This window comes from Haliaeetus albicilla, chromosome 2 (assembly GCF_947461875.1).
Source record: "Haliaeetus albicilla chromosome 2, bHalAlb1.1, whole genome shotgun sequence".
In the NCBI taxonomy this organism is placed as follows: domain Eukaryota; kingdom Metazoa; phylum Chordata; class Aves; order Accipitriformes; family Accipitridae; genus Haliaeetus; species Haliaeetus albicilla.
In genome coordinates this window covers 77,126,158-77,149,755 of record NC_091484.1, presented here as the reverse complement: position 1 = coordinate 77,149,755, position 23,598 = coordinate 77,126,158, and the positions used below count along the sequence as shown (strand labels likewise).

General features: G+C 41.6%; 1 protein-coding gene across 1 annotated transcript in view; it reads right to left on the bottom strand.

Annotated features, from left to right (window-relative positions):
* LOC104316068 (vasoactive intestinal polypeptide receptor) overlaps positions 1-23,598 on the bottom strand; it is a 117,907-nt gene that overhangs the window by 36,743 nt on the left and 57,566 nt on the right. Inside the window, exons 4-6 of the mRNA XM_069778310.1 lie at positions 9,308-9,411; positions 4,744-4,844; positions 2,688-2,820 (exon numbers count right to left, since the gene is read on the bottom strand). Coding sequence (XP_069634411.1) covers positions 2,688-2,820; positions 4,744-4,844; positions 9,308-9,411 — 338 coding nt within the window. The remainder of the gene's footprint in view (positions 1-2,687; positions 2,821-4,743; positions 4,845-9,307; positions 9,412-23,598) is intronic.

Below are 23,598 nucleotides of genomic sequence, written 5' to 3'. Positions count from 1 at the left end.
ATGCTCATCACATGTATTTTGGCTGCATTGGCCCCCAAATGCTTACTGCTGCATTCTCAGCCTCTGTGGCCCATAGAAATGCCCAACAAATTTTTCAGGGTGGTCATGCTGAACCCAATGGTAATCCAAAACTATTTGAGTTTAAAATGGCATAGAGTTAACACTGTAAGTGAGGTTTCCCACACTAGGTAAAACGAAGTAAAAATGCTATTGCGGCAAAGCCTATAAACAAGTTTTTTTTTTGATTACATATACACCTATACGTATTGGAGTTCCTACTTGACTGGAGCACTGACACATTTGTTGGTGGAAAGCTTAAAATATTTTTGCATGGCTGGTGCATAAAACGTAATTTTAAGTCTTCTTACTGCAACAGGTAATGCCGAATTCAGAAATTTGGTCCCTTCATCAGAAATGCTGGGAGAGGTCTCTGTTAATTTGTTTTTTATAGCCCTGAATCTGTTGTAGAAGAGGGGTGCCTTTATCCTTTTTCCCTTAAAGGAACTAAGTGCGGTACTTTCTCTTCTAATGAAACACTGTTATTTCTTTGGTTTTGCCCTCTTTTAAGACAGCATGGGGGTAGGACCATTCAGTAAATTGAACTGTTTGTTCCAATCTCTCCTCAGACTGAATGAGCTCAAGGGCCTATCTAGCCATTATACACAAAACCCTCAGTAAATTGTGTATTAGGCCCTGGTATATGAACTAGAACCCAGGCCTCCCGAGTCAAAACTTTATCTTGCAAGTTCAAAGCACAAACAAACCAATTATTTAACCTAACTCAAGCCAACCTAACCCAACCAAACCCACATAAACACAATGGATTTTATAACTATTTCTGCAAACAGATGAATATTAGGAGGGGCATTTTGACTGCATTTCATGTACGTATTTTTTCCCTATGACCTAAAAGGTTGTCCAAAGTGTTGGGTCAAGACAGGTGCAGATTTTGTGAGGGGTATGCTCAGCCTAGTGTGGTGGAGACAGATTTGTTCCACATATTTTTATAACCCTTGGGTATCATGCAGCCATTTACCCTGAGCTGGCATTTAACATGAAAATCCTCTGATGGGGAGAAACACACACAAAGGTGGTAGCCATGGGTCTGCCTGAAAGCACACTGGCTTCCAGGAGCTGTGGATTCTGCAGGACAAAGTCCTGTATTTATACACAGAAGTATTTCTGGATGGACAGTTGAAGCAAACACTTCTCACACAGCTTTCTGCAGTCTTGCCTCAGTTACGACCCAGTGCAAAGCCCCACAGGGTGAGAGGTTAGTTTGAACTCCATGGCTCATTGGGTTCTTGGCTCCTCTGCCAATTAGCATTGGCAGTTATCTGTGGCAGCAGACACCGGGCAATTGTTTATTCCAGTTTATATGTCATTCTAACCATTCACGGACCTTCACAATAAACCCCCATTGCTAAAGAATACAGATCCCAGTGAACCACAGAGGAGAAAAAAAAACAACAGAGGGTCACAGCAATGGGAACATGTCGTGCTGGAGACAGTTCTCGGGGGAAAAGCTGGGAGCAGGCTGCTCTTTGGTATCAACTGAGAGGTGCTCAAGCAGAAAGGTCATTATAACAGCAGGGACAGGACTCAGGGTAAGGATACAGAAAAGCCAGAAGGCAAGGAAGAAACTGGGTGAATGGAAGAGGAAAGAGAATCTTTTTCTGGTGCTGTATGACATAGAGAAACAGGTCCAGAAGGGATCTGCTGGCCTGCTGTGCCCAGTCCCCTGCTATTAGCAGCAAGCAGCTCATCTAATATTATGAATTTATTATGGAGGGTTCCTTTTTTTTTTTTTTTTTTGGCTGACTTCTGATCACATCTCTTTATTTTGGTGATTTCAATTTCCTTCCTAAATTTATTCATGACTACTGTCCTCTTACGGCAATATGGCCTTTAGATAAACAGCTCTTCTCCCTCCTTAATGTGTGCTCCAGCTGACAACACTGAGTTTGAAAGAGAAAAAAATATCCCAACTCCTTTATTCTCCCCATTTATCATCCCAGTGGGGAAATCTCAGTTGCAGACAGCTAGTGTGGCTACAGATCCAGACGAAAAATAGACAAGGATGTCTACACACAGATTTCCTGCCTAAACTCCTGCAGGGATCTGGTCACTGCAATTAGTGGAGCCCAGAGAACTATCCAAATGCAGGTGCCTTCTTCAAAGAGAGGTGAACAGCTCTCCAGACTCCAGTAAGTATATTAATTAGAGCTCAACTGACGACGGTTGCACTTTACACATGTATAGGTACTTACCTGAAGTTAGTTATGTGAATCTGGATCTGACTCCCACCCTCACTGAAGGGAAAGGATTTATTGAATCCCTAAACACAGGACTGCAAGTCTCCTTTGACCAGGATATCCAAGAAACTAGCATGGGACTGGGAGATGGACACAGGACTGACAGGAGCCCCAAAATCTTGTAGAGACCCAGTTGGGGGTTTGACCTCAGAAGGGACAAAATGCCTATAAACTTTTAACCCTCCTAATTTATTTTATGCCTTTTCCACACAAATTAACCTGCAGCAATCATTTTTTTCTTTCTTTCAAGCAAGAAAAAAAATTTGAAGTCTTCCCAAAGTACTGTCTCATGCATTTGCAAGGTAATTTTTGGTGCATTATTGAAGGGGGCAACAGAATAAGGTGGAAACTTCAATGTGCACGACTACTTACTGAACTCACGAAGCAGTGTTCAGATTCTCCACTTTCAAATAGGATGACATCTTTTATGAAGACTGCGATAGCTCTCATTATGAAGGACATGAAGAGGTGCATATGAATGTAATTTCGAGTACAGTGTAGTTTTCTGTCGGGAAGAGATGAAACAACATTTCTTAGTAGCAAGGCTTCTCAAAAGCATTATTTATCTATTTACATGTTTCTTCTGCTGAAACACAGACTTACAATTAAACATTAGAAACCCTGAGACAGACTATGTTCTGATGTAAATCACTGCAAATCCACTTAAGCCTTTTTAAATCCACAAAACATGTGGCAATCCATACATCTGCAGCAGTGTAGCAACAGCTTTTCCAATTCTCAGAACAAAAGGTCAAAATACAGAATGACAGACAACAGGTCCACCACACTGCTCTCCACTGGAAAAGGAATGGTTTTGACTGAGCAAACTGCGCTCATGATAAAGGTCTGTTTTCTACAGAATGTTTGTACTGCAATAATTCTTTTCAAAGTGAAATGTTCCTTCAGGAAGAGAAATTCTTAGCAGCTGCTGCCAAAATTAACACATATTACAGGCTTTCTGGAGCAACATGAACTATATTTTCACTTTAAAATGGCTAGTTATTAATGATATTGAGAATAACATCAGGGTTTTTCTGTCCCTTGCCCACTAATAATTTAAAGATGAATTCTGATCAAGTGGGTCTTTTTTTTTCAAGTGAGACTTTACATCAGCTAAAGTGAAAGGCCTAATACTCTGGAAATGGGTACTTTGTACAGTCATCAGAACCACAACAGACCTCACTCAGCAACATGATCAAATTACCACCGCTCAGTGAGTCACTGTGCATTGGCAGAGTTTATGCTCTTAATCTCTGACAACGGCAAGAAAATGTGACCAGAGTCCTCTGTACTTGCAGGTGAAGGCAAGTCAAATTACGCTGTTTCCCGCAAATGAAGAGTGTTAATCTCGACAGTTTCACCAGCTTGGCTGGCACCTTGTGCCTTGTTGAGATGAGAGAATTTGCATGAGTGTCTGATTCACTCTTCCCTTCTAAAAGGAGTGGAGACAGCATGTGTGCTGAGAAGTGCAAAGATCTTGAAGGGTGAGGCCAGTCTTGGTATGAGCGTGAGAGTTACCCTAGAAGGTGTGCTGCTTCCTACAGCTTGCTTTGGGGGTGATGTCTGGACCAGACTGTCATAAATTAGACAACCATATCACGCATTTCAGGGAAGCCATTAGAGTGGCATGAGGAGATGGAATCACTTCTAGAAGGTTCTTCCGTCTCACAGAGTTCTGCTTTTTGCTGTTCTCCCTATACATAAACAACATTCTAATAGATTACCTTATATACAGACTTCCTTCATTGGAGGCACCCAAATTTAGATGCCTGAATCTATTATAAACAACAGAGACTGAGGATTAATTCATTTGCTGCAATCTAGGCATCTGATGACATTTGATATGCTGTAGAGTACCTGCCCATCAATCCATATGGGCTTGGGTCTCCTGAAGGTCCTGCATCGTATCTGCTACGCTTGTGCACATCTCAGAGGCTCCAGCATGTCTAAAATGGCTCTGGGTGTCTATGTCTTGCCACAGAGCTATAGCAGAAAGTGCTTCTGCAATAGACTTTGGGAGGTAGTTTTGGGGTGTGATTCACCTGTACCATTTTGAATACCTACTGTAGTAGAAATGCATCACTCCATAGTATCCATATAAACCATACCGACTAGGTCTCTGTGGACTATAACAAGATTATGGAATAATGGCCTCCAATACAGAGATCCATCACGTAACAATGTACATTTAGTGAGATGAATCCCACCTAAACAATTGGATTGGGGTTATAACTCTCACACAAAGGCCACAAATCATACACCAGAAAACCGTGGTACCGAAAGATGGAGGAACTTTCCTCCCCTGTCCCCTTCTGACTTGACCGAAGTCTTTTCCATCCACCTGTAATGCTCATAGCCTGTAACTTAAACAGCCACTAAGTCCTTTGAGTCACCCCCTTACCTATGCCTTTTTTCCTCATGGACTTACCTGAAGAGACATAAAATGATCATAGCAGCCGTGAGAGCAATGAGCGATAAGGTATGTCCAATGGTGTAGCCAGTCTTGACTGTGCCATAGAACGCCGTTTGCTAATGTGAAGGAAAGAAAAAAACCAGGTCTTTCAAAGAGCTGCCAACATGCATTCCTAAATACACTATCACTGAGCTTTTACTGACTTTCTTGGTGAGACAAGGAAATTATCTACTCCATTGTCTTAAAAAACCTCCAGCTCCTTCACCCTTTAAAATCACATCCAGTAGAGTACATGACTCAAATACCACCGATGTGAATACGAAGAACATGTCCGGTTGCAGTAGAGCTTGGATCACTCTAAAACCAGGTTACAACTACACAAGGGAAAAGTTCATGCAGGAAGGAGTCTGATTTGACACTTGCAGAGACAGCTACATGGTTATAATCTTGTGGAACAAGAATGACTAATGTTCAGTTAAACAGCACACTGACACGTCGTCTCTGAGGTGGTGAGTATGACGAGCTTCATCTTATTAAGGAAGTTTGAGCACAGAACTGGTCTGGAAATTGGTTTGCTTTTGTGGAAGCTAGACATTGTGTTTCAGCAAGGAAAAACAAAATGTTCTCCCTGAAATCACAGATATGTTAAGTCAGAAATATATGTTATGTTGGAAATTAGTTCATGGCTTTTCTCTTTGGCAGCACACAGAGGGAATCTCTGAGCATAAGGCACCATGGGACTTAAATCCAAAAGGGAATCCTGGTCTAAATAAAATGGGGAAGTAAGGCAACAAAACTCCAGCTCTCCTAAGGCTCTGCAGCAACTCTCTAAATCAATATATTTTGATTTTCAGCTTAAAAAAAGGACAAAAGATCAGCTGGTATTTGGACATTTGTTTTATCGATGAAAAATCCAAGTTTTTATGAGAGTCTAACTCAGTTTGTGGAAAATCTTATTTTTCCAGCCCTTGATTGACCCTCCTCTGCTCTCCTTGTCACCATTTTCTATAAAAAACCCAAACAACCAAAACCGCAAAGAGCAGTTTAGACAGAAAATCTAAACCCAACCTTGTCTGGGAAAACAGTCTTTAATAACAGCACGGGTTGACATTTTTATATGCTATTTTCATAGTCCTTGACAAGTACTAGGTACTTTACAGAACCAGTGAGGCTGAGACGAGTAGTAATCCTCTAGCATTTGCACAAGCCAGCTTGGAGTTAAAACAAGACAGAGCTTTCAGAGAGTGCAAAGGTTACATTGGTCATATCTATATTGCTTCTCAGACCACAGATCTCAGAGATGGCCAAAAACATGGTGTCTTCACAGTCCCATTCAATGAATCCACCTCACTAAGAGCTTTGGGTCAGTAACTCTGAATACATAATTCATAGCAAGGGTTTCAGGCAAATTTATTTACCTGATCTCGCCCATATGATGCCAGGAGGCTGCTATGGTGATGGAGTCACCCAGTATGGTATGGTCATGCCTAAGCTTCTCTCATCTACACTGCATGGAGGGACTTGCACCGCAGTAAGGAACAGCTTTCTACCTTTCTACCCCACTGTCTTGCAGATTCCACCCAAAGCTAACTAAATATAGCTTTGTTTCCAGTCTTGTTTGAGTTTGGACTCCCAAAGGCAGCTGAGACTTTCCCAATAAAAGCAGTCAACTTCCTTCATGTTGATTTCATCTTTGTCTCATCATCTAGTTTCCTTCTTGATGGCACCAGAGCAGAAGTGTTCCAGGAAAGACCTGGCCAGCAGAAGGCGGGAGCTTGTGGCAGGGGACTGAGTCTGAGGAAGAGGTTGTCTCACACTATATTTAGGAGAGCAGAGAAATGGGAGAAAGGAAATTAAGAGATATCATAGAAGATGTCAGTAGTGGGGTGGTGGATGGAAACTCTCCAGTGTGCATACAGGTATAGGCCTTTCGCTTCTTAGAGTTATTCACAGGAGCAAGTTATGCACATAAAGTTCTTGGTGTTGTTCAACAAACAATTCCCTGCCCTTATATTTTACGATGACCAATCCTTCTTCTGTACAGAGAGACGGCTCTGCAGTCAGCTTTAATGTAGCATGTGGGGTCATCTCTGTTCTGGAAACAGCACATAATGGCTTCTCACTCTTCATTTGTACTTGCTAATGACAATCGCTTCCTATTTTACAGATATCAAAGCAGAGAATTTGACCCAAGATCATAAATGGAATTGGAATTTCACTCAGAGCTCAGATTATTAAAATATTCTTATTAGGAAAAAGAAGGATTTAGAGAAGTGAAGGAAATGCATTCCAGGATGCCTGGGTTCTAGCTAGACTGATTTACAGACTGAAATTAGGCAATTTCATCATTCTCTCTAACTTCTAAAAGCCTCTGCTTAATTTCACAGGAACATTATAAGAACAATTAGTTAAGGTAGATGCTAAACTAAGATTAACTGAAAATTAGCTTCCTTGTTTTCTGTTCAGTAACCATATATTTGTCCCTTGGTAACTGAGATTAGAATGTGAAACATTTACATTTGTAAGAGAAAAAGAACAGAAATACTGATACCAAGTCTTCCAGTAGCCCTGCACCCAAAAATATTTTGGGTTCAAGTCACCTAGCCTAAAGTCATCTGGGCTCCCCCCAGTGTAAATGCAAATAGGTCCCTTTGGAGAGAAATGTGGGGTGAGCTGACCTCTGGAGATGTCTATTTTCTTCACCATCTTCCGACAGAGCCTATAGGGATGCCTGGGGTGGCCCCTCTCTGACCAGATGGAGGCACACAAGGGGCAAGTTGTGCATCACGTCTGACAACAGGACAGCAAAACACCCCACCCCACCCCCATTTGCTAATATGTGTTTTTTAAAGGTCAGGTAGGAGAAGGAATCATTATCACTGCAAAGATCGTAAGTGCACTACTTTGTTGCCTACATCATCTGCTTCTTAGGGACTGCCAGAATTCACAACTAAAATCTTACACACACGCCCTTATTTATTTTTCATATTTTTCTTGTTGTTTCTGACTTGAGACCAGCAGGCATTAAAAGTGCATGAAGTGTTTTAAGCGTGGAAGGTTATCAGTCTGTTCTGGACCTCATGTCCCATATAGCCTGCTGTTCTTTTTTTGTATTCCCTTTACTTCTTCCTCCCCAAACTGACAGCCAATTCAACAACAACAAAAATCTATTCTTCTTCAGAGGCTAGCACTGCATGTTCACCCCCCTCAGCCACCTTTCACACAAATTAGACTTAAACAGCATGACAAAACCGCGGAAATCGAGAGAAAATAATTAAGAGAGAATTAAAAGAACACAATACATGTTCTCTTGGTAACGAGGCACTCTGGCAACGCTGCAATCCATTGCGTCGCCAAAGCATGTCCCAGGAATTCCCAAATCCCCTTTGCAGCTGGAACATAAACCAGAGCTCTCAATGGAAGACCTTCCCAGAGCAGACCCGTAATAATGGCTTTCGCGATGCGCAACTGGTGCCACATAGCTCAATCTGAGAAATGGGCCACTTGTGGGTCTGAAGTCACGGCTGACCTAAAAGGCAGCTAAGGGTCTCTCTAGTAGAGCCCTGAAATCCTTTGTGCAACTTTCCCTTTGCTATTTTCTGTATTCTTTCACTATTAAGGCTGGCTCAGTTCTGTTCAGATTCTCCGTTAAGTCTCTGAGGGCCTTGGTAATGTGTGACCTTACACAAAGACCTGTCACCATATGTATTTATTCATTATCAAGATTCCTATGTCCAACATTCACAAACACTGACATACATCATACAACAGAAAAAAAGCATGGGCATAGGTTTAACATAAAGATATGGCTGCAGTGAAATACAGTTCTTTTCTAGCACAAACTTTTTCTTGTTGACTATGGGACAGCTATATGTGACTAGTTTACATTAGATGTTGAACTTTTACTTAGGTGAGGTGAATCCTGCTCGTAACAACACTTGTTACCTTCTTTAGACTTTACCCTCCATGTCTCAGCATGCAGCAAACCAATAACAAACTCCTTCCTGTGTACTGACAATAATCTATAAAGCTAATTATACCTAGGTCAGTGATTACTCATTTACACACAGGCAGTATCCCAGAGAGCTTGTGGATTTCTTTACAAAATTCAGTAGCATTCTGTGAAAATTTTTTGTGTTCCCTACAGTTTTCTAGATCTTTAGCTGTTAAGCAGCACTGATGGCAAGTGAGTTGTATCCTTTTATGCCTTTTGATCTTTTGGTTCTTATGTTGGCCTAGAAATACTGGAATCACTGTGTCTACTTAAGGATAAATATAAATGTGGAGGGCTTGTTTCAAAGTTGAACATGGAAAACCAAGCACCTGAAGTTATCTTTGGGCATCACAAAGACACTGGTCTGATCTTCTTAGTTGCTGATTTCCTGCCAACCCCCTGGAAATCAAAGGATGATCGTCTCTTTGACCAGACATTTGATCTCTGCTTCCAGGGATCCTCAAGAGGATGCTTCCTTCTTGAGGAATCAGAATGGGAATGGAAAAAATTGGGCACAGGAAGATCATGTGATTCTGGTATTGATCCCTGGTAAATCTTGACGTCTATCCATCCAGGTTTACAAACCTCTTCCCCTGGAGTGCTGTTGGAATCATATCCACAAGCTACGGTATACGGTGCAGGGTACACGTCCGTCCAGCCCTGGCTTGTACAATTCCTGGTCACGTTCCCTGGAAGAAAAGAGAAAAGGATGACTTAAAAAGAAACATTCAGCTTGCTGTTAAACAAATGTCTGCCTTTTGTTGATTCAAATGCCAGAGCACATTTCTTGTAACACTGAAGAGTAAAATTCTCATACTTTTTCTCTGTTACAAAGTGTTCATATTACAGAGAACACACAAATGGGAGGGACTCATTGGGTCATAAAGTTCAGACCTCAAAAACAAGTACATTTTAATACTGAGGTGCCCACAAAGCATCTCTTCTAATGGTACCATAATGCCAGTTGTACCCAGACCTTTGGTTGTTGACATTGCACCAATATTGTTTGAGTGTGTTATTGTCATATTGCCTTTGTTCCTGGAAAATTTTTCATCTAAACAGAGCAGCGAAGTATTTACGTCTTTCACTTTGCTTGCGAGAAGCCAAGACAAGGATAGATGAAGTGCTTATTTCACATTACGCAGGTAAGGTCAGAGGTCTTGGAACTGAATGCAGTCCTCAAACCCCAGACCTTGCCTACAAGATGAGCCCCGATCAAATGTGATTCCTGGAAAATCTACTGCACTCTTATTTGAAAACCAAACGCTTCAAAATTTGGCTATGAGGGGAGAAAAACCAGATACTGACAACCTGTATTGCCTGTTTTAACATGTATACTCAAAGGCAGGAAGATTTCCTGGACTCTTAAGCAAGTTGAGTGCCTAGGGCCTCCAACCAGCTAAAAAGCGCCTTAATTAACATAAGAACGTTTCTCTCTTTCGGCCCAAACTGACAGAACTGTGAAGTTCGCATGCCTCTCTGGTACTCTGCGCTTCCTGGTCCATCCAGGATTGTAAGGGGGCCATCCAGTGCAAAAGCATTTCTCATTTTGTAAGACATCTCTGCTTCCAGTCCCAGCTGGACCTCAAACCCATGTTGGCTAGGGGCTGTACAGACATTAATCAAGCAAAAGAAGGAGAGACCAGCAATCTGATTAGGATAGGCCTTACCCTAAAACAGTCATAGCCTAAAAGGCCAAGATAGATGTTTGTCAGACAGAAATAACAAAGAAGCAATACCTCTAACAGTACACTGGAATTCCCTCAGCACCCACTCTGACCACTGGTCCCTACCCTGTCCATCTCATGTGAATCACATCACTATGACATTCCTTCGGTGTCATTTATCACACAAAACTGCCTGCCATCCCTGGCTGGAAAGCTGGTACAATAAACCAGAATGAGCAAACAGTAGTCAAAACTTGCTTCTTAGATGAAGAACTACATCAGTGAAACTCGAGCTTTGCAAACATTTCCAGCAATGGGGTTCTTTGCACACAGGAATAATAAAACCTCTGCAAACAGGAGCAAATCAATTATGCAGCTATGAGTCATGAAAATATTCAATCGTCACCTCCAGGAATTTCTGACAATTGAGTCAGCTGAACAGCTTCCTAACCATAGACCTGTCTTGCACTGAAATCAGCAGCAGCCTATGCCCCGGCTTAACTCATTTCTTGAATCCCTGTGACAGGTGGATTTTGACACTGAAACTTGCCCCTGTAATTTGTCTTTACAACAGATCTAAACTCTGGTGCCTTTGTTCATTTTAACAGCTGCTCCAAAAGAAGTTAACTTTAGCCCAGTTTGGTGGGTTGCTGTTCCCCAGGTTTTTTCTGCCCCGTCATTGTTTGCATTTCTTTTTACCACAGTTCATATCGGGATCATAAGAGATCTTGTGCAAACAAATCAAGGACATAAATGTTCAGTACTTTCTTTTTTTTTTTTTTTTTTTTTTTTGAGGTGTTAGTAATTTCTGTTATTTCTTCTTCATTACAATGGATCCCATTATGTGAACTTTTCTGCTTCCTATTTCCTGCTCAAAACTCCTCCTCTCTGTTTGGGGATGCCTTCAGTTTTCACTGTGGTTTTGATTCTTTGCTTCTTACTCTCAGTGAAATAAAGGGTGCTTCTTTTAGCTTAATTTTCTCATGTTTCTCTTTTTTCTTCTTTTTAAGTGCACGTCCTCACAATTGTTCAATTCTTTTGTAATTCTTCTCACTGCTCTCAAGAACGCTTTCAAAAGTTGTCTTAATGCTTTAGCAGATGTGGAAACTAAGGTAGAGGGAAGCACAATGATACAGCATTGCTGGTATTAAAAAATAATAATAAAAATGTCCCTGATTTTAGGGAAACTCATTTTGCAGAGAAGTTCTTCTACCACACTTTTCTGCTCATGTCACTTTTTGATGCACAAATTCACACACACGGCATGATACAACAAACCTTCCTAATAAATCATGTACTGTACTAGATGTCTGGGAGGTGTAAAAAGTACAAAGAAGGTACAGATTTTACCACACAACAATTTTGGCTCAAGTGATGGAAGATATCTCCGCTCAGAGCAAACAACTTTTCTAATTACTGCTACTTACCAGATTACTTTCTATACTGAAAATGAACATAAAATTTGGAAAAGCGCCTTACAAGCTTAGTTCTTACTCTGAGGTTTACAGGCAGCAAACTTTAGACTGAAGTATTAAACTGAGATTTTTATGTTACAAGCTCTGCCACAAAGGTCCAGTGAAACTGCAGCCAATTCTTGCGATCTCCCTGGGTCTCAGTTTCCCCACCAACAGTAGGACTTTGGTAATAAAGTCCGATCTTCTGCCAATGGGAAGGCAAAGTGTTCAAAGCACCAGATGTTTTATAAGCTGTTTTCCAGAACTATTTCCCATTAACTTGTGTTTCTCACTGCTTTGCGTAACACACATTCTCCCTAGAATGGTGGACTAAAGAATTACATCGAAGCTGCAAAACCTGAGTGGCAGTATCAGAAAAGACAGAGCTTCTGGACTTGGAAATGGTATCTCCACCCTTTGAATGTTCACAAGGTTTCCAAAACTCTCCCATTTCCTATCAGACTGAAACTAAATGTTTTTAAACTGTATTCCTGGAGAATTAATGAGAAAGGAGACCAGGGCTTTATAACTTGGTAACAAGTAATTAGCAATGCACAGTGGAAGAGATTCACTGGAAAGCATCCTACTGCCAGTAGGTTTGTGCTCCAGGCTCTCCTCTACGTTGTGGAAAAAGGAGGTTCAAGTCCCTGGTGTGAACAGTGTCCCCTCGATAGGGTAGTATTAGTTAACAGCCATGAAATAATCTGCCTTTTGTGGGGTTTGTATTTCATTTTGATCAGAAATGTTACAACGGTCAAACCAGTGCATCTACTCCTAAAAGCCACATCCATTTCGATGAGATGAGGTTTTCCATTTAAAAAATATAGATGAAAAGTTTCATTTGAAAAAGGCACAACTAACTCTTATTTACAGTAACAATAACCTCATAACATGTCTTACCAGACCTTAGCTCTCTGCTTTCACTGAATCTCAGACTGATGGAGGTTGAAAGGCACCTCTGGAGGTCATCCGATCCAAACCCCCTGCTCAAGCAGGACCACCTACACCTGGTTGCTCAGGGGCATGTCCGGATGCCTTTTGGATATCCTTGGAAATCTCCAAGGATGGAGACTGCACAGCCTCTCTGGGCAACCTGCGCCAGTGCTTGGTCACCCTCACAGTAAAAAAGTTTCCTTATGTTCAGATGGAGCCTCCTGTGTTTCAGTTTGGCCATGGTTAGAAAATGCAAAGGCGATGAGAAAGTTGAAGAGGGTCTCATTACTTCAGAAATGCATTCAGGAATGGGAGCCTTGAGTGTAACAGAAGTCCTCTTCTGGGTGCTGTCAGGAGCACAGAACAAAATCCCCGGTTCCTATTTCAGGGTTGCACAATCTCTTCAGAAGCACCAGGCGTACGGTCCCACGAGGATGGGATATTGGTTATGAGATGCTGCAGTGACATACCGCTCCCCAGCTCATCCCCAGCAACTCTGTGTGCAGCAAGAGGAAGTAAGGCAACTAGGCTAAACTCTTTTCATTGTAGTGTAAATTAAGTGAAAACTCTCCACGGCTGCCAAAAGTGTAAATCATGCATGTTGGGAGCTATCCTGGCTCAGCAGACGCACAGTAATTGCTAAGGTGCAATAACTCGACTGTGTATCTGAGTCCTGAGCAAAGCATCACAGGGAGACAATTTTTGGGATCTCAGCACCCCAGCTCTTTCACTGCTGTCTTCTCTCTTTGCAGATATCAGGACAAAGGAGTTTAAAGATGAGGTTTTAAAGGAAACAAGGTGAAGACCTTTTCATAAGTCTCCCTGCCAGCTAACGGGGGATGGATGTACAAAGGGAGAGAAATAACAGTGCAGAAATGAAAGAAAAAAAAAGAAGTTAGTGCTCTAGATGTGGCAAATATAATGTGCAGAGCTAATCCTTACACAAGCTAAAGAAACTATAGCTACTGCTGGAGAACCAGGATGTGAAACTAAGCAGTCAGCTTTCCAAAAGTATGCTGTGGTATAAAAGCCACTGCTTACAGAACAGAATTACAAGTGTAAATATGAGTCTAGACCTTTGGCTCATTTATATCAGTGTTTATGACAGTCAGTGCATGAAACACTACTGAAAGGCAAAGGGTGAAGCCGCAGGCCCGAAAAACCAGTTTTCGGGAAGTTTTACAGCAACAGTGCCTTAAAGGCTCACGCATAGCATGACGGGCCATAATTGGTTTAATCAAGTCACCACATTTCTTAGTCCAGCCCGAGTCATGAGCTCTGCCTCTTCTTCGCAGATGTATTGACCACGGAACTACAAACGTGTTAGTGGCTTCAGGTCAAGCCCCAGTGAGACCGGCAGGATCTCTCCCAAGCTCAACACCAGCCGGTCTGCAGCACGCGAAACGCTACCCAACTGCAAAGGTAAGCAGGCAGGGTGGGCCACCCAAGTCAATGTAAACTGCCGTATACATTGATATAAGTACGTATAATAAAATACAGCTCTTCTTCGTGCGCTACCTCTGCCTGTATTCCTTGAAAATCCGCTTGCAGTGTGCCACAGTGATTGACGATCACGTACACGAAGCACGAGGAGGGGTTGCACTTCTTCTGTACGCTTTTGCGTCTTTCTAGTATCGTGTCTGCTGCAGGACAGGACTCTGCCATCTGGCTCAGCAGCTGCTCCTGGTTTAAGCAAATGCTTCTTTAGAGTTCACAAAGCCCTCTCTAATTTCCTAATCTGGATGGTTTGATGGCATGCCTATTATGGAAATGGAATTGATGGTTGTAAGCAATTATCTGAATGATCCCATCTTTCCTTCTGATTAGCTCGTGTGGTTGTACAAAATCTGGCACATGGCTCGCACCTATCCTAAGCGGCTTTTTCTCACTTGCAGGGGGATTCAGAAGCTCTCTGCTCTGGGTAACAAAGACAGAGGGAAGGAAATTCCTCTCAATGACAACAAGCAGGACTGGCTAAATTCTCAGAGTTTTGGTTAAAAACCCGCACATGTTTCTTTTTAGCATTAAAAAAAACTAGTAAAAGAATAATAAAAAAAAATGAACACCTGTAAACTCATGATGGAAATGTCCAAGTATTCCTGGTTTTTATTCAGTTTTTGGATGTTCAGATTTTACTAATTGTTTTAATTCAATTTCTTCTGACGAAAGAAGCATTCTCCTCTCCTTTTCCTATCCCACACCACTCTTATCTTTTTTAGTTGGATTGGCAAATAACACTGAATTGACAGTACTGATACCGATCAGGAGACAAGGAGGACTTTTTTGTCTTTATCCCCTGCCTTTTTTTTTCCCCAGTCGGGTGAAGAACTGTTGAAGTTCCTAGGAAGCAGAGCAGGTTAAGCAGCTAAATGACTTTATGGCTTTCCATCTTGCATATCCTGGTGATGGTGGAAATATCTTCTCATCTCCCTCAAACGGAGGTTGCCTATGAGCTATTGTTCCACACACCTAATCACTGAATTTATCTTATTTGTATACCCTGAATTTTTCTTACCTCTTTCTAATAATTCTGATAGCTCTTTATACTTTTGGCTTTCACTTGTACCTTCCAGGTCTATCAGCCCTGCGATTTCTTTATATGTTGTGTGAAAACATACCTCCAGACGGTTATTTTAGACCTGCTGATGGACAATTTAGTTTAGTACCCCTTCTCTCATACACCACAAAAGAATTATTCCCCAGCTGCTTTCTCCACAACGTTCACGCCTGTATTTACCTCTGACTTATGCCCTTTCAATCCGCATGTTTCTAGATGGAAGAGCATTAATCTAGCTACTCTACTTGTACAGTGCCTGTCCATACCTTTATTCACACACTGTTCCAATGACAGTGGCCCTATTCTCCTTTGACGTGAACCTCCCACTATCACCTCATGGACCTGCTCAGCTGCAGCTTTCATTAGTTTTTCTGGACTTGATCTTGGTCCCTCCGCTGCCAACACAAACAGCCCACAGGGTTGACTCCAAGTCTTCTTCTTCTGCCTCCAGGATCCTCAGAGCCCTATACCTCAGACCCCCTATAGAGGGGTCTAACTCTGCTCTGCAGTGAATAATTTTCATCAGTGTTGCTTGGGAAAAACGCAGAGAACTTGTTCTACAGCAAAACACTGCCCACACAATTTATTAACTGGGACAAACTTTCTGGAACAGGAGCAAACACACACAAAACTTCTAATTCAATTTCCTGATTTATAAATGTATTTGGGAATGATGTGGAAGAGATATGAATCAAAATGACTTTGCAGATTGGGTTATACCAACCAGTAAAGGGCCTGGTAGAGGAATGACATGATTTATTCATGACATATTGGAAGAGAAGTGAGGAGTTAGTGGAACCAAGATAAAACCAGAACATTTTCTTTATAAAAGGTGTTTGATCTGGGTAGGAGTTAAACACTGAACAGGAGAACTGAATAAATGCAGAGAGATAACTGTATGCCAAGCAATTTGTTGCCTATGTCTAGCTCTTAAGGGTTTTTTTCTTTCTTAATTTCTTTTTGCCTCTCATCTGTTTCAAATACACACTTCAGACTCAGAAACATGTCTGAAAGTTTCTGTCATAGGTGAGGTTTTAGCTCTTTGATCTTAGTGGAAGAAAACCTCTTATTGGCTTTTAATGGGAGCCTGAATTCATACAAAGAGATGTAAGGTCAGTCATTGCTAAGGGGTGTTTGCTTTTGTCTCCCTCTTGCTCCTCTTGCCCTTTTCTGTAATAGCTTCTGAAGGAGAGGGGAAGGTCTGCTCTGAGTAACAATCTGTCCTGCTTCTCTGTCATCATATTCCATGTTCAGAAATAGATTTTTTCAAGCAGAAGCTATTAAAGCAATAGCAGTTCTTATCATTTACTCTTCTTGAGATGCTGCTGAGCCCACTGGAACATGTCTAGTTCCATTTTTATTATTGATATGTCCTACTGTTACTGGGAAACACCTGAGACTTTCAGAGAGCTATAGCTTGCACTAAACTGGATGCTGAAGTGGTTAGATCTGGGAGAAACTCGTGGGGTAAGTCGTGACAAGATATTTTCCAAACTTGCTTTATCTGGCTCAGTCATGATATCACAAGATCATTCTTTCAGTACAATTTCTGCTTAGTGTTTCATACTATTTCACATTTTCCGTATTTCATAGTTTAGTGCCATAGTACAACCTGTGGCGCAGTGTCAGCACGTCACACAACAGACACAGCCTTCAGTTTCTTCATTTGGTCTTTTTCACATCACTTGGCCTGCAGTTATTACTGCCACATCGCCAGTGCTCTGAACCTTACTGCACCCTGGATTTTGGGAAAACCTCCTTTTCCCCTTATCGTCCTTTCCCCTTCCTGTACATCACATTTCTAAGCGTGAAGATCTCAATCCTTAATAAATACAGATAATTCCTCCCTTCTTAACATCGCATGTTCCCCTTAATTAGGTACTTTTTGTAAACTGTTTGTTTTCTCACACTAAAAGCAGAACTGCCAAACTCTAGGACAAATTTCTCATTGGATGTCTTGATATTGCAATCATAGTATACCAGGAAATATTTACAAGGAAAAGATGCACATTTCTGGGTAAGTAGAGCTATAGCAACCCTACAAGCCAGGGACTGGTAATGGGCTTTCAACGTGAGGACCTCAACACAGTGTGCACTGGTATCACTGGACATACATGACCTGGGGTTCTCTGTAGGATGGTCAAGAGGTTCAGCTACTGCTCACAAAACCTTCTCAGCACCAGTCCTTCAGAGGACTAGGGGACATGCATTGTGACACCTCAGCTGCAAATAAATCTCAAAGGTCTAAAGCAAAACCAAGCTTTAAATACGCCATATATCGGGAAAGCCACCTGCCTGTTTATTTACACCCATGCACTCTTAAACGCAAATGTAAAATCAACACTGATCTGTGGAAATGGGGTCACCCAGCACTGACTTCTGCCTTGGACCTTCTGTTGTCCATGAGAGATGAGAAAAATGAACATCAAACAGGGCTGGAGGCTGCCCTGATGGGCACAGTGAGCAGGAGCGTTGGCTGACTTGTCCCCTTTGCTGTGATTTCAGGGTGGGCTGTGCAAATAATTGGCACAATTCCACAAAAATGAGGAGGTTTCCTGGCAATTCTGCCTTTGTGATATGAAGGCACATTTGGACAGCAGAGCACCTGAGCAGATCGAAGGCTCTCAGTGAACAAACCTCCGTAACAGAGGCTCTCAACTGCTTGTTGCCTTTTAAATGAGCATTGTAGTAAATATATAGTGGGTCTGGTTGATTTTGGGGTTCTCGATGGTAGTGATAATGTCTTCTGCTTATCTGCCGCTATCTGCTCATCCCTTTCCTCATTTTATTCAGTTTTCATTCCAGTTTCAAAAGCAATATAGAATAAAGGAGAAAAAAAAATTGAGGAAAAGAATGCTGGCTCAAGAGAGAGAGATTAAGATGTTTTTGAAGTAAATGAGAATCATTTTTGGAAGGGGTGGAATAAATGCGATTCTTCATTTTTGTTTGTTTTCATCTACTCATTATAGATCTTTTTTGCATAAGCAAAAGGTTGGGATTCATCTCATCTAACTTCTGCCACGGAAATGTAGGGAATCTAGTCTAAAGTAGACTATCAGGTTCCCTGATCCAAAGGTCACCTTATCCCTTCCTAAGAAATGTCATGGGATAACCCACGTCCTGAAAGTGCTGGAGGGAGAAATTAGACAAGGAGTTTAGATTAGATGCTTAATGTTAGGTGCCTGTGGTTCAGTGGAAGGAATCTTATCCATATGTTTAACTAAACAAAAAGAAAGGCAGCAGAATACCAGCTCCCAGGAGTCCCTATCCATGTCTTACTTACAAATTTCATTTGACTGTCCCGGGACTTGGCTATACTCTGCTCCAAGACTCACTCTGAGCCAACAGGGACTCAAGTGTTTCTGGAGGGCTCTTCGAGCTTGCAGGTGGCATCAGTGGAACTACCTGCAGTAATCTATTTAACCACTTGCTTGAATGAGGGGCTCATTCTCATGTTATTTTGTGGGGAGCTCTTCCATTTGCTCTGTGCAGCTGTGTAGAGCTGTGTGTACGTGCCAGAGCTGGAAGGGATGGAGAGGGTTGAGAGTTGGGTACTACTTCAGCCTGAACCATTAGGACCTGGATGTTAACAGTAAATGACATACATCCAATGAATTCGACTTGATTGCCTCTGTCCTAGTGAAGTTGGATAATGCTACAAAGGATTAGTCAATGTCTTTCAAAGTGAAGGCATGGAGAGAGGGTGTCACTTCCAAATCTCTCTACAGATGAATCAGGAAAAAAAATGAGATGACAGAATTAGACCTTTGCTGTCCATCATACTAAATTTGCCCAAAGGCCATCAGTCAGAGGCCAGGAATGCTACGAACCACATTTTGTGTGTAAGTGGTCACAACAACTGAGATGTACGTAGGATCAAATGGTAGTTAAAATAAATTTGTGCACAATATTAAAAAAGAGAATGACAGAAGACAGCAAAAAAGCTCTTGCTTTATATTTGTTGAATTGAAATGTACTACAGAGAAAAAGATACCTCTTAAATTCAAATGAAAAAGCTATCTGATAGAAGAGTATGAACGTGCAAGTTTAAAATGATAACAGGACATCGAATAAATAAATAAATAAACGTAATCTTCATCATGGATTATGATTTAAAATATCCACAACAACATAATAAGATCCATGATTTTTCAGGTAAGTCTTGAGGCTCCGCTTATGCAGAAAATGACTTGTTTAATTACTTTAGGTCAGATTCTGAATGCTAATGCTCGTATAAACTTCAGTTACTCCAGGTTTAAAAGGCTGTAAACCCAGTGAAGAATTTGTCTCCAAGTTCTTTAGAGATAAGACAATATTTGCGTACAACTTGCAATGTTACTAAACACATAAGTGATTTAGATACATCTGAAAATGTTATCTATATGTCTGCGGATGAGCAGATCTGGTCCACCTAGAGCTGAGATCCTGAGTGTCTGTTCTGAATTACTCCATAGACTTCCCTCCATGAACAGTGGGGAAATCACAGGATGGTTCAAACCCCGGAGAAACACCGCCAGGACATGTGTGATGTGCCTCTCTGTTTACTGCAGGAGAAAACCCATATATCTGGCTAGATTTAATGTTGAGCTTTCACACAGCTAACATTAGATGATACTGACCCTGATGACCTGCACCATGTAGACAGAAAGGAGCAAGGCTGAAATCAGTAGAAAACCCAACTTGATTAACATATGATCTTGTTTAAATTAAAGAGTTTATAAATCCCTTGACCGGATTGAATCATCTTTCTCATGCAGCCTAGAACTTTTCCCAACCGCCTTGTAGAAGAGGAAAAGCTTGCTGTTTTCATGAATCACTGCTGATAAATACCCCTGTCATTTCAAAACTCCTACTTAAGAGAAAAGATTGCACACCTGAACACTCAGTGTTGCTCTGCACGAGTATGTACCTTAGAGGTAACACACAACACAACTGCTGATTTTTGTAGCTGGTGTTAGCCACAGGAGTCTGGTTACATGAGTCCCATCCCACCCTAATTCTGGTCTGAAGAACTGCACAAAAACTTCTGCATGAGCACCATGGAAATCAGGTTAACAAACTGAGTGCATGTAAAAGCTGTCAACAATAAGCACAGACAGCTTCGTGCTCCTTCTAAGACTCCAGGTAGCCAGTAAAAGCATTGCTCCCATGGATATCCAAAGCCAGATATGACTTGGAGGATTTGCTTCTCAGCATGTAGGATTTGGGACTGCTAAAAAGGACAAAGAGCAGCAGGTTGAAGCCAGGAAATATCCTGAGCCAGACGGACAGCATTCTTAGCAATGACAATCAAAAGATGGGGCACAATTTTGCTGAGACAACTCCAGATTCACCTGACACTAATATTTAAAGTCTTGGCTTGCGTTTGTAGCTCATAATGCACAAATTATATCTGAATATTCAGTGAGCCGGTGCAGAACTGAGTCCCTCACCCTCCTGGCAGTCAGTGAGCGACACGGTCCGCTCTCTTTCCCTCTCTGTATCTTCGGCTCACGGCATATGAAATGCCACGGGTCTGTCAGAACACGCAGAAGCAGCCCAGTAGACGTTCTGGATCCTTGACATCACCTAATCACTTTAAAAGCTCATCAAAGCTATCTCCCAAGTTAGCCTTTACTTCCCACTGGAATCTTCCTCCAGTTTCTACTGTGAGTCTATTCATGGCAGTTTGCACATCATCCTTTTGTTAAATATTGGCTTAAACTACTCTTTTCCCTCCTTGATTTCACTCTTGCAATGGGGACTCTCACCTTCTCAGAGGTGGGAAGATACGGCTGATATCTGATAACAGTGCTGGTATTGTTCCAATGCATTTGACCAATACTGAAGGATTTTGAGTTGAACTACGCAAACGCACGCACGTGTTGGTGAGCTTAGCTCCACACAGGGAAGCTGCCGTGCCTGGGTGACTCCAGAAGTGGCACTACCCGCCTGCAGAGAGGCAGGATCCGGATAGCTCTGTTCTAGGTGGCTTGAAAATAGGAATATCTCAGAATTAATGATGAATTGCAGTCCTCGCAGCCAGTAGGCCCACTAAGCACAAGGAAGGGAAGTGGAGCAGGAAAGAGAAGTAAAACGCATTTATGAGGGAGGGGAAAGGAAAGCAGAAGTAAATTTAAAGCATCCGAATAAAAAAGGAGTTTGGCAAGCCCGAAACTCAGAAGGAGCTCACCTTGTTGAGTGGGATTCCAGAGCTTGGTTATTCCCATCCCCACCCCCTTAAGTCAATTAATCTCATAGTTGAAGCTTAAAAACTGCCAGTGCTAATTTTTACTGTTTAACATGTGCACAATGGACAATTTGCTTTTGGAGCAACTGTGGGAAACAAATCTCTATTACAAATGTTATCTTCCATGTATTGAAAGAAAGCTGGAACGCTCTGGTCAAGGGATAGCAAGTAATGGACATTAATAACAAAAGGTGTCAAAAATATTTTAATCTATCCTCCTCTTCACATGGTACTGATGAATGTCAGGAAATAATGAAAATCTTCTGGATTTGTGAATGGCATAAAAATTTAATGTCAAATGACATCAGGACTATGCTAGGCATTTTAAGGTTTCTAAATGCCACAAGATATTTTATCTTTTATTTACCATGAGACAGGATATTAGTCATTTGAAGAGCATATTCTCTGTTAGGCAGGAAAATCACATTAACTCTTTTTTTCCCAGTATTTCACCCTTTTCCTGCTATAAATATAAAAAAGATTTTCTCTTGCTCACAACTTGGTATAAGCTTTCATGTTCCTGCAAAGGGATCAAAGAGTAAGACATAAACATTAACCAGGTGATTGATTTCCTTGAAGGCTATTCAATGATACTCACTACTACACAGGAAGAGCTGCTTCACAAACTTTAATGGCATTAATTTTGCAACAAATCCTGCAACACAAGTGGCAATCTTACCCTCCCTTTATTTAAGACCATATCTGCTTTCCACATTTGTATATGATTGTACAAAGTGCATAGCTCAGAGAAAATCAAAGCTTTTGTTTTTGCTTTGGAAATGGCATCAGTTTCTCTGTTTACAGAAGAAGATGCTAGCATGTATGCTCTGTAAAGGTGGGATTCACTCATATTGTAAGACATTCACATCTGCCAGAGCCACTCAATTGATTATAAATGAAGAGAAATATGTGGTTTATCAATGTTATTCAATTCATCCTGAAGCTGAAATCTGAAAGTCAGCTGAATTGCACCTCTAAGGAGCCTATTTCTCATCACTTACTGTAAAACAAGCTCAGAGATAGGTTTACATATGGAAAACTCTAAATGCCATTCCAGGTTAGAAATTATTTTCCTAAATACAGGTATCTTAGCACCGGTTGAGGAATCCTCATGGATTTCTTAGATCCCCCAGAGTATCTCAGATGGCACCAGATGCTTATCTTTAGGAAACTGAATGGAGCCCTCATGCAAGCCTACCTGCGAGTTTAGAGCCGGCATTTCTACTACACTCAACAGAAAATTTATTAATGCAGCAAATGACATCTAAAGAGCTGTTCAGGTTCCTACATATAGTTGTCTGTTGGCTGCACTGACTAGATTACTGTTGATATTAATGGGATCCCAGACACCTATCTATTACAGACACACCTGCATTAGAAACAGCAGAAATAAAGAGCTCTGGATCCGCTTTCTCCAACAAAGCAAGTCACTCTGTGCTTTACCATACTAAGTGAGGAGAAATAAGTATTTTCATGGTGCTGTTCATCTGATCTCCTTAAGTGGCTAATTTATGATGAGATGAATCATGCCCTAGCCATCACTGACCAAACCAGCCAGCTTTCCAGTGACTGGAATCCTTGGATGACAGTCAGATGCAAAAAACTACACTTAACTCGAGGGAACTCATCCAAAGCAATGTGAAATCCCCCTAGAAGGCTGCTGACGTTGCCAGCCTGCGAGGCTAGATGACATTTGCTGAGCTCACTGCTCACGGAACAGCACAAATGCCAGCAGCCACATTACAACATGGGTATTCTGGGAAGGGTCACGGGTTGGCTTGTGTTTGAGGCTCTTTCTTGGCCTGGCACATTGAGATAAGTGCACAGAGAGCCCAAGTGACACCGTTTGCTCTTGGTGAAGTCTGGACTTCTTCCAGAATAGGGACCATTCACTCGCCTAAGCATAGTTTTTTTGAGATACCCTTAAGCACCTGAGAGATCCAATGACACATGAACTATTGGAGAACTGCCCCATTCTGCAGGGGAACCTGGAGACCAGGATGTCCTAGGACACCTTGGAAAGCAGTAGTTGCCCT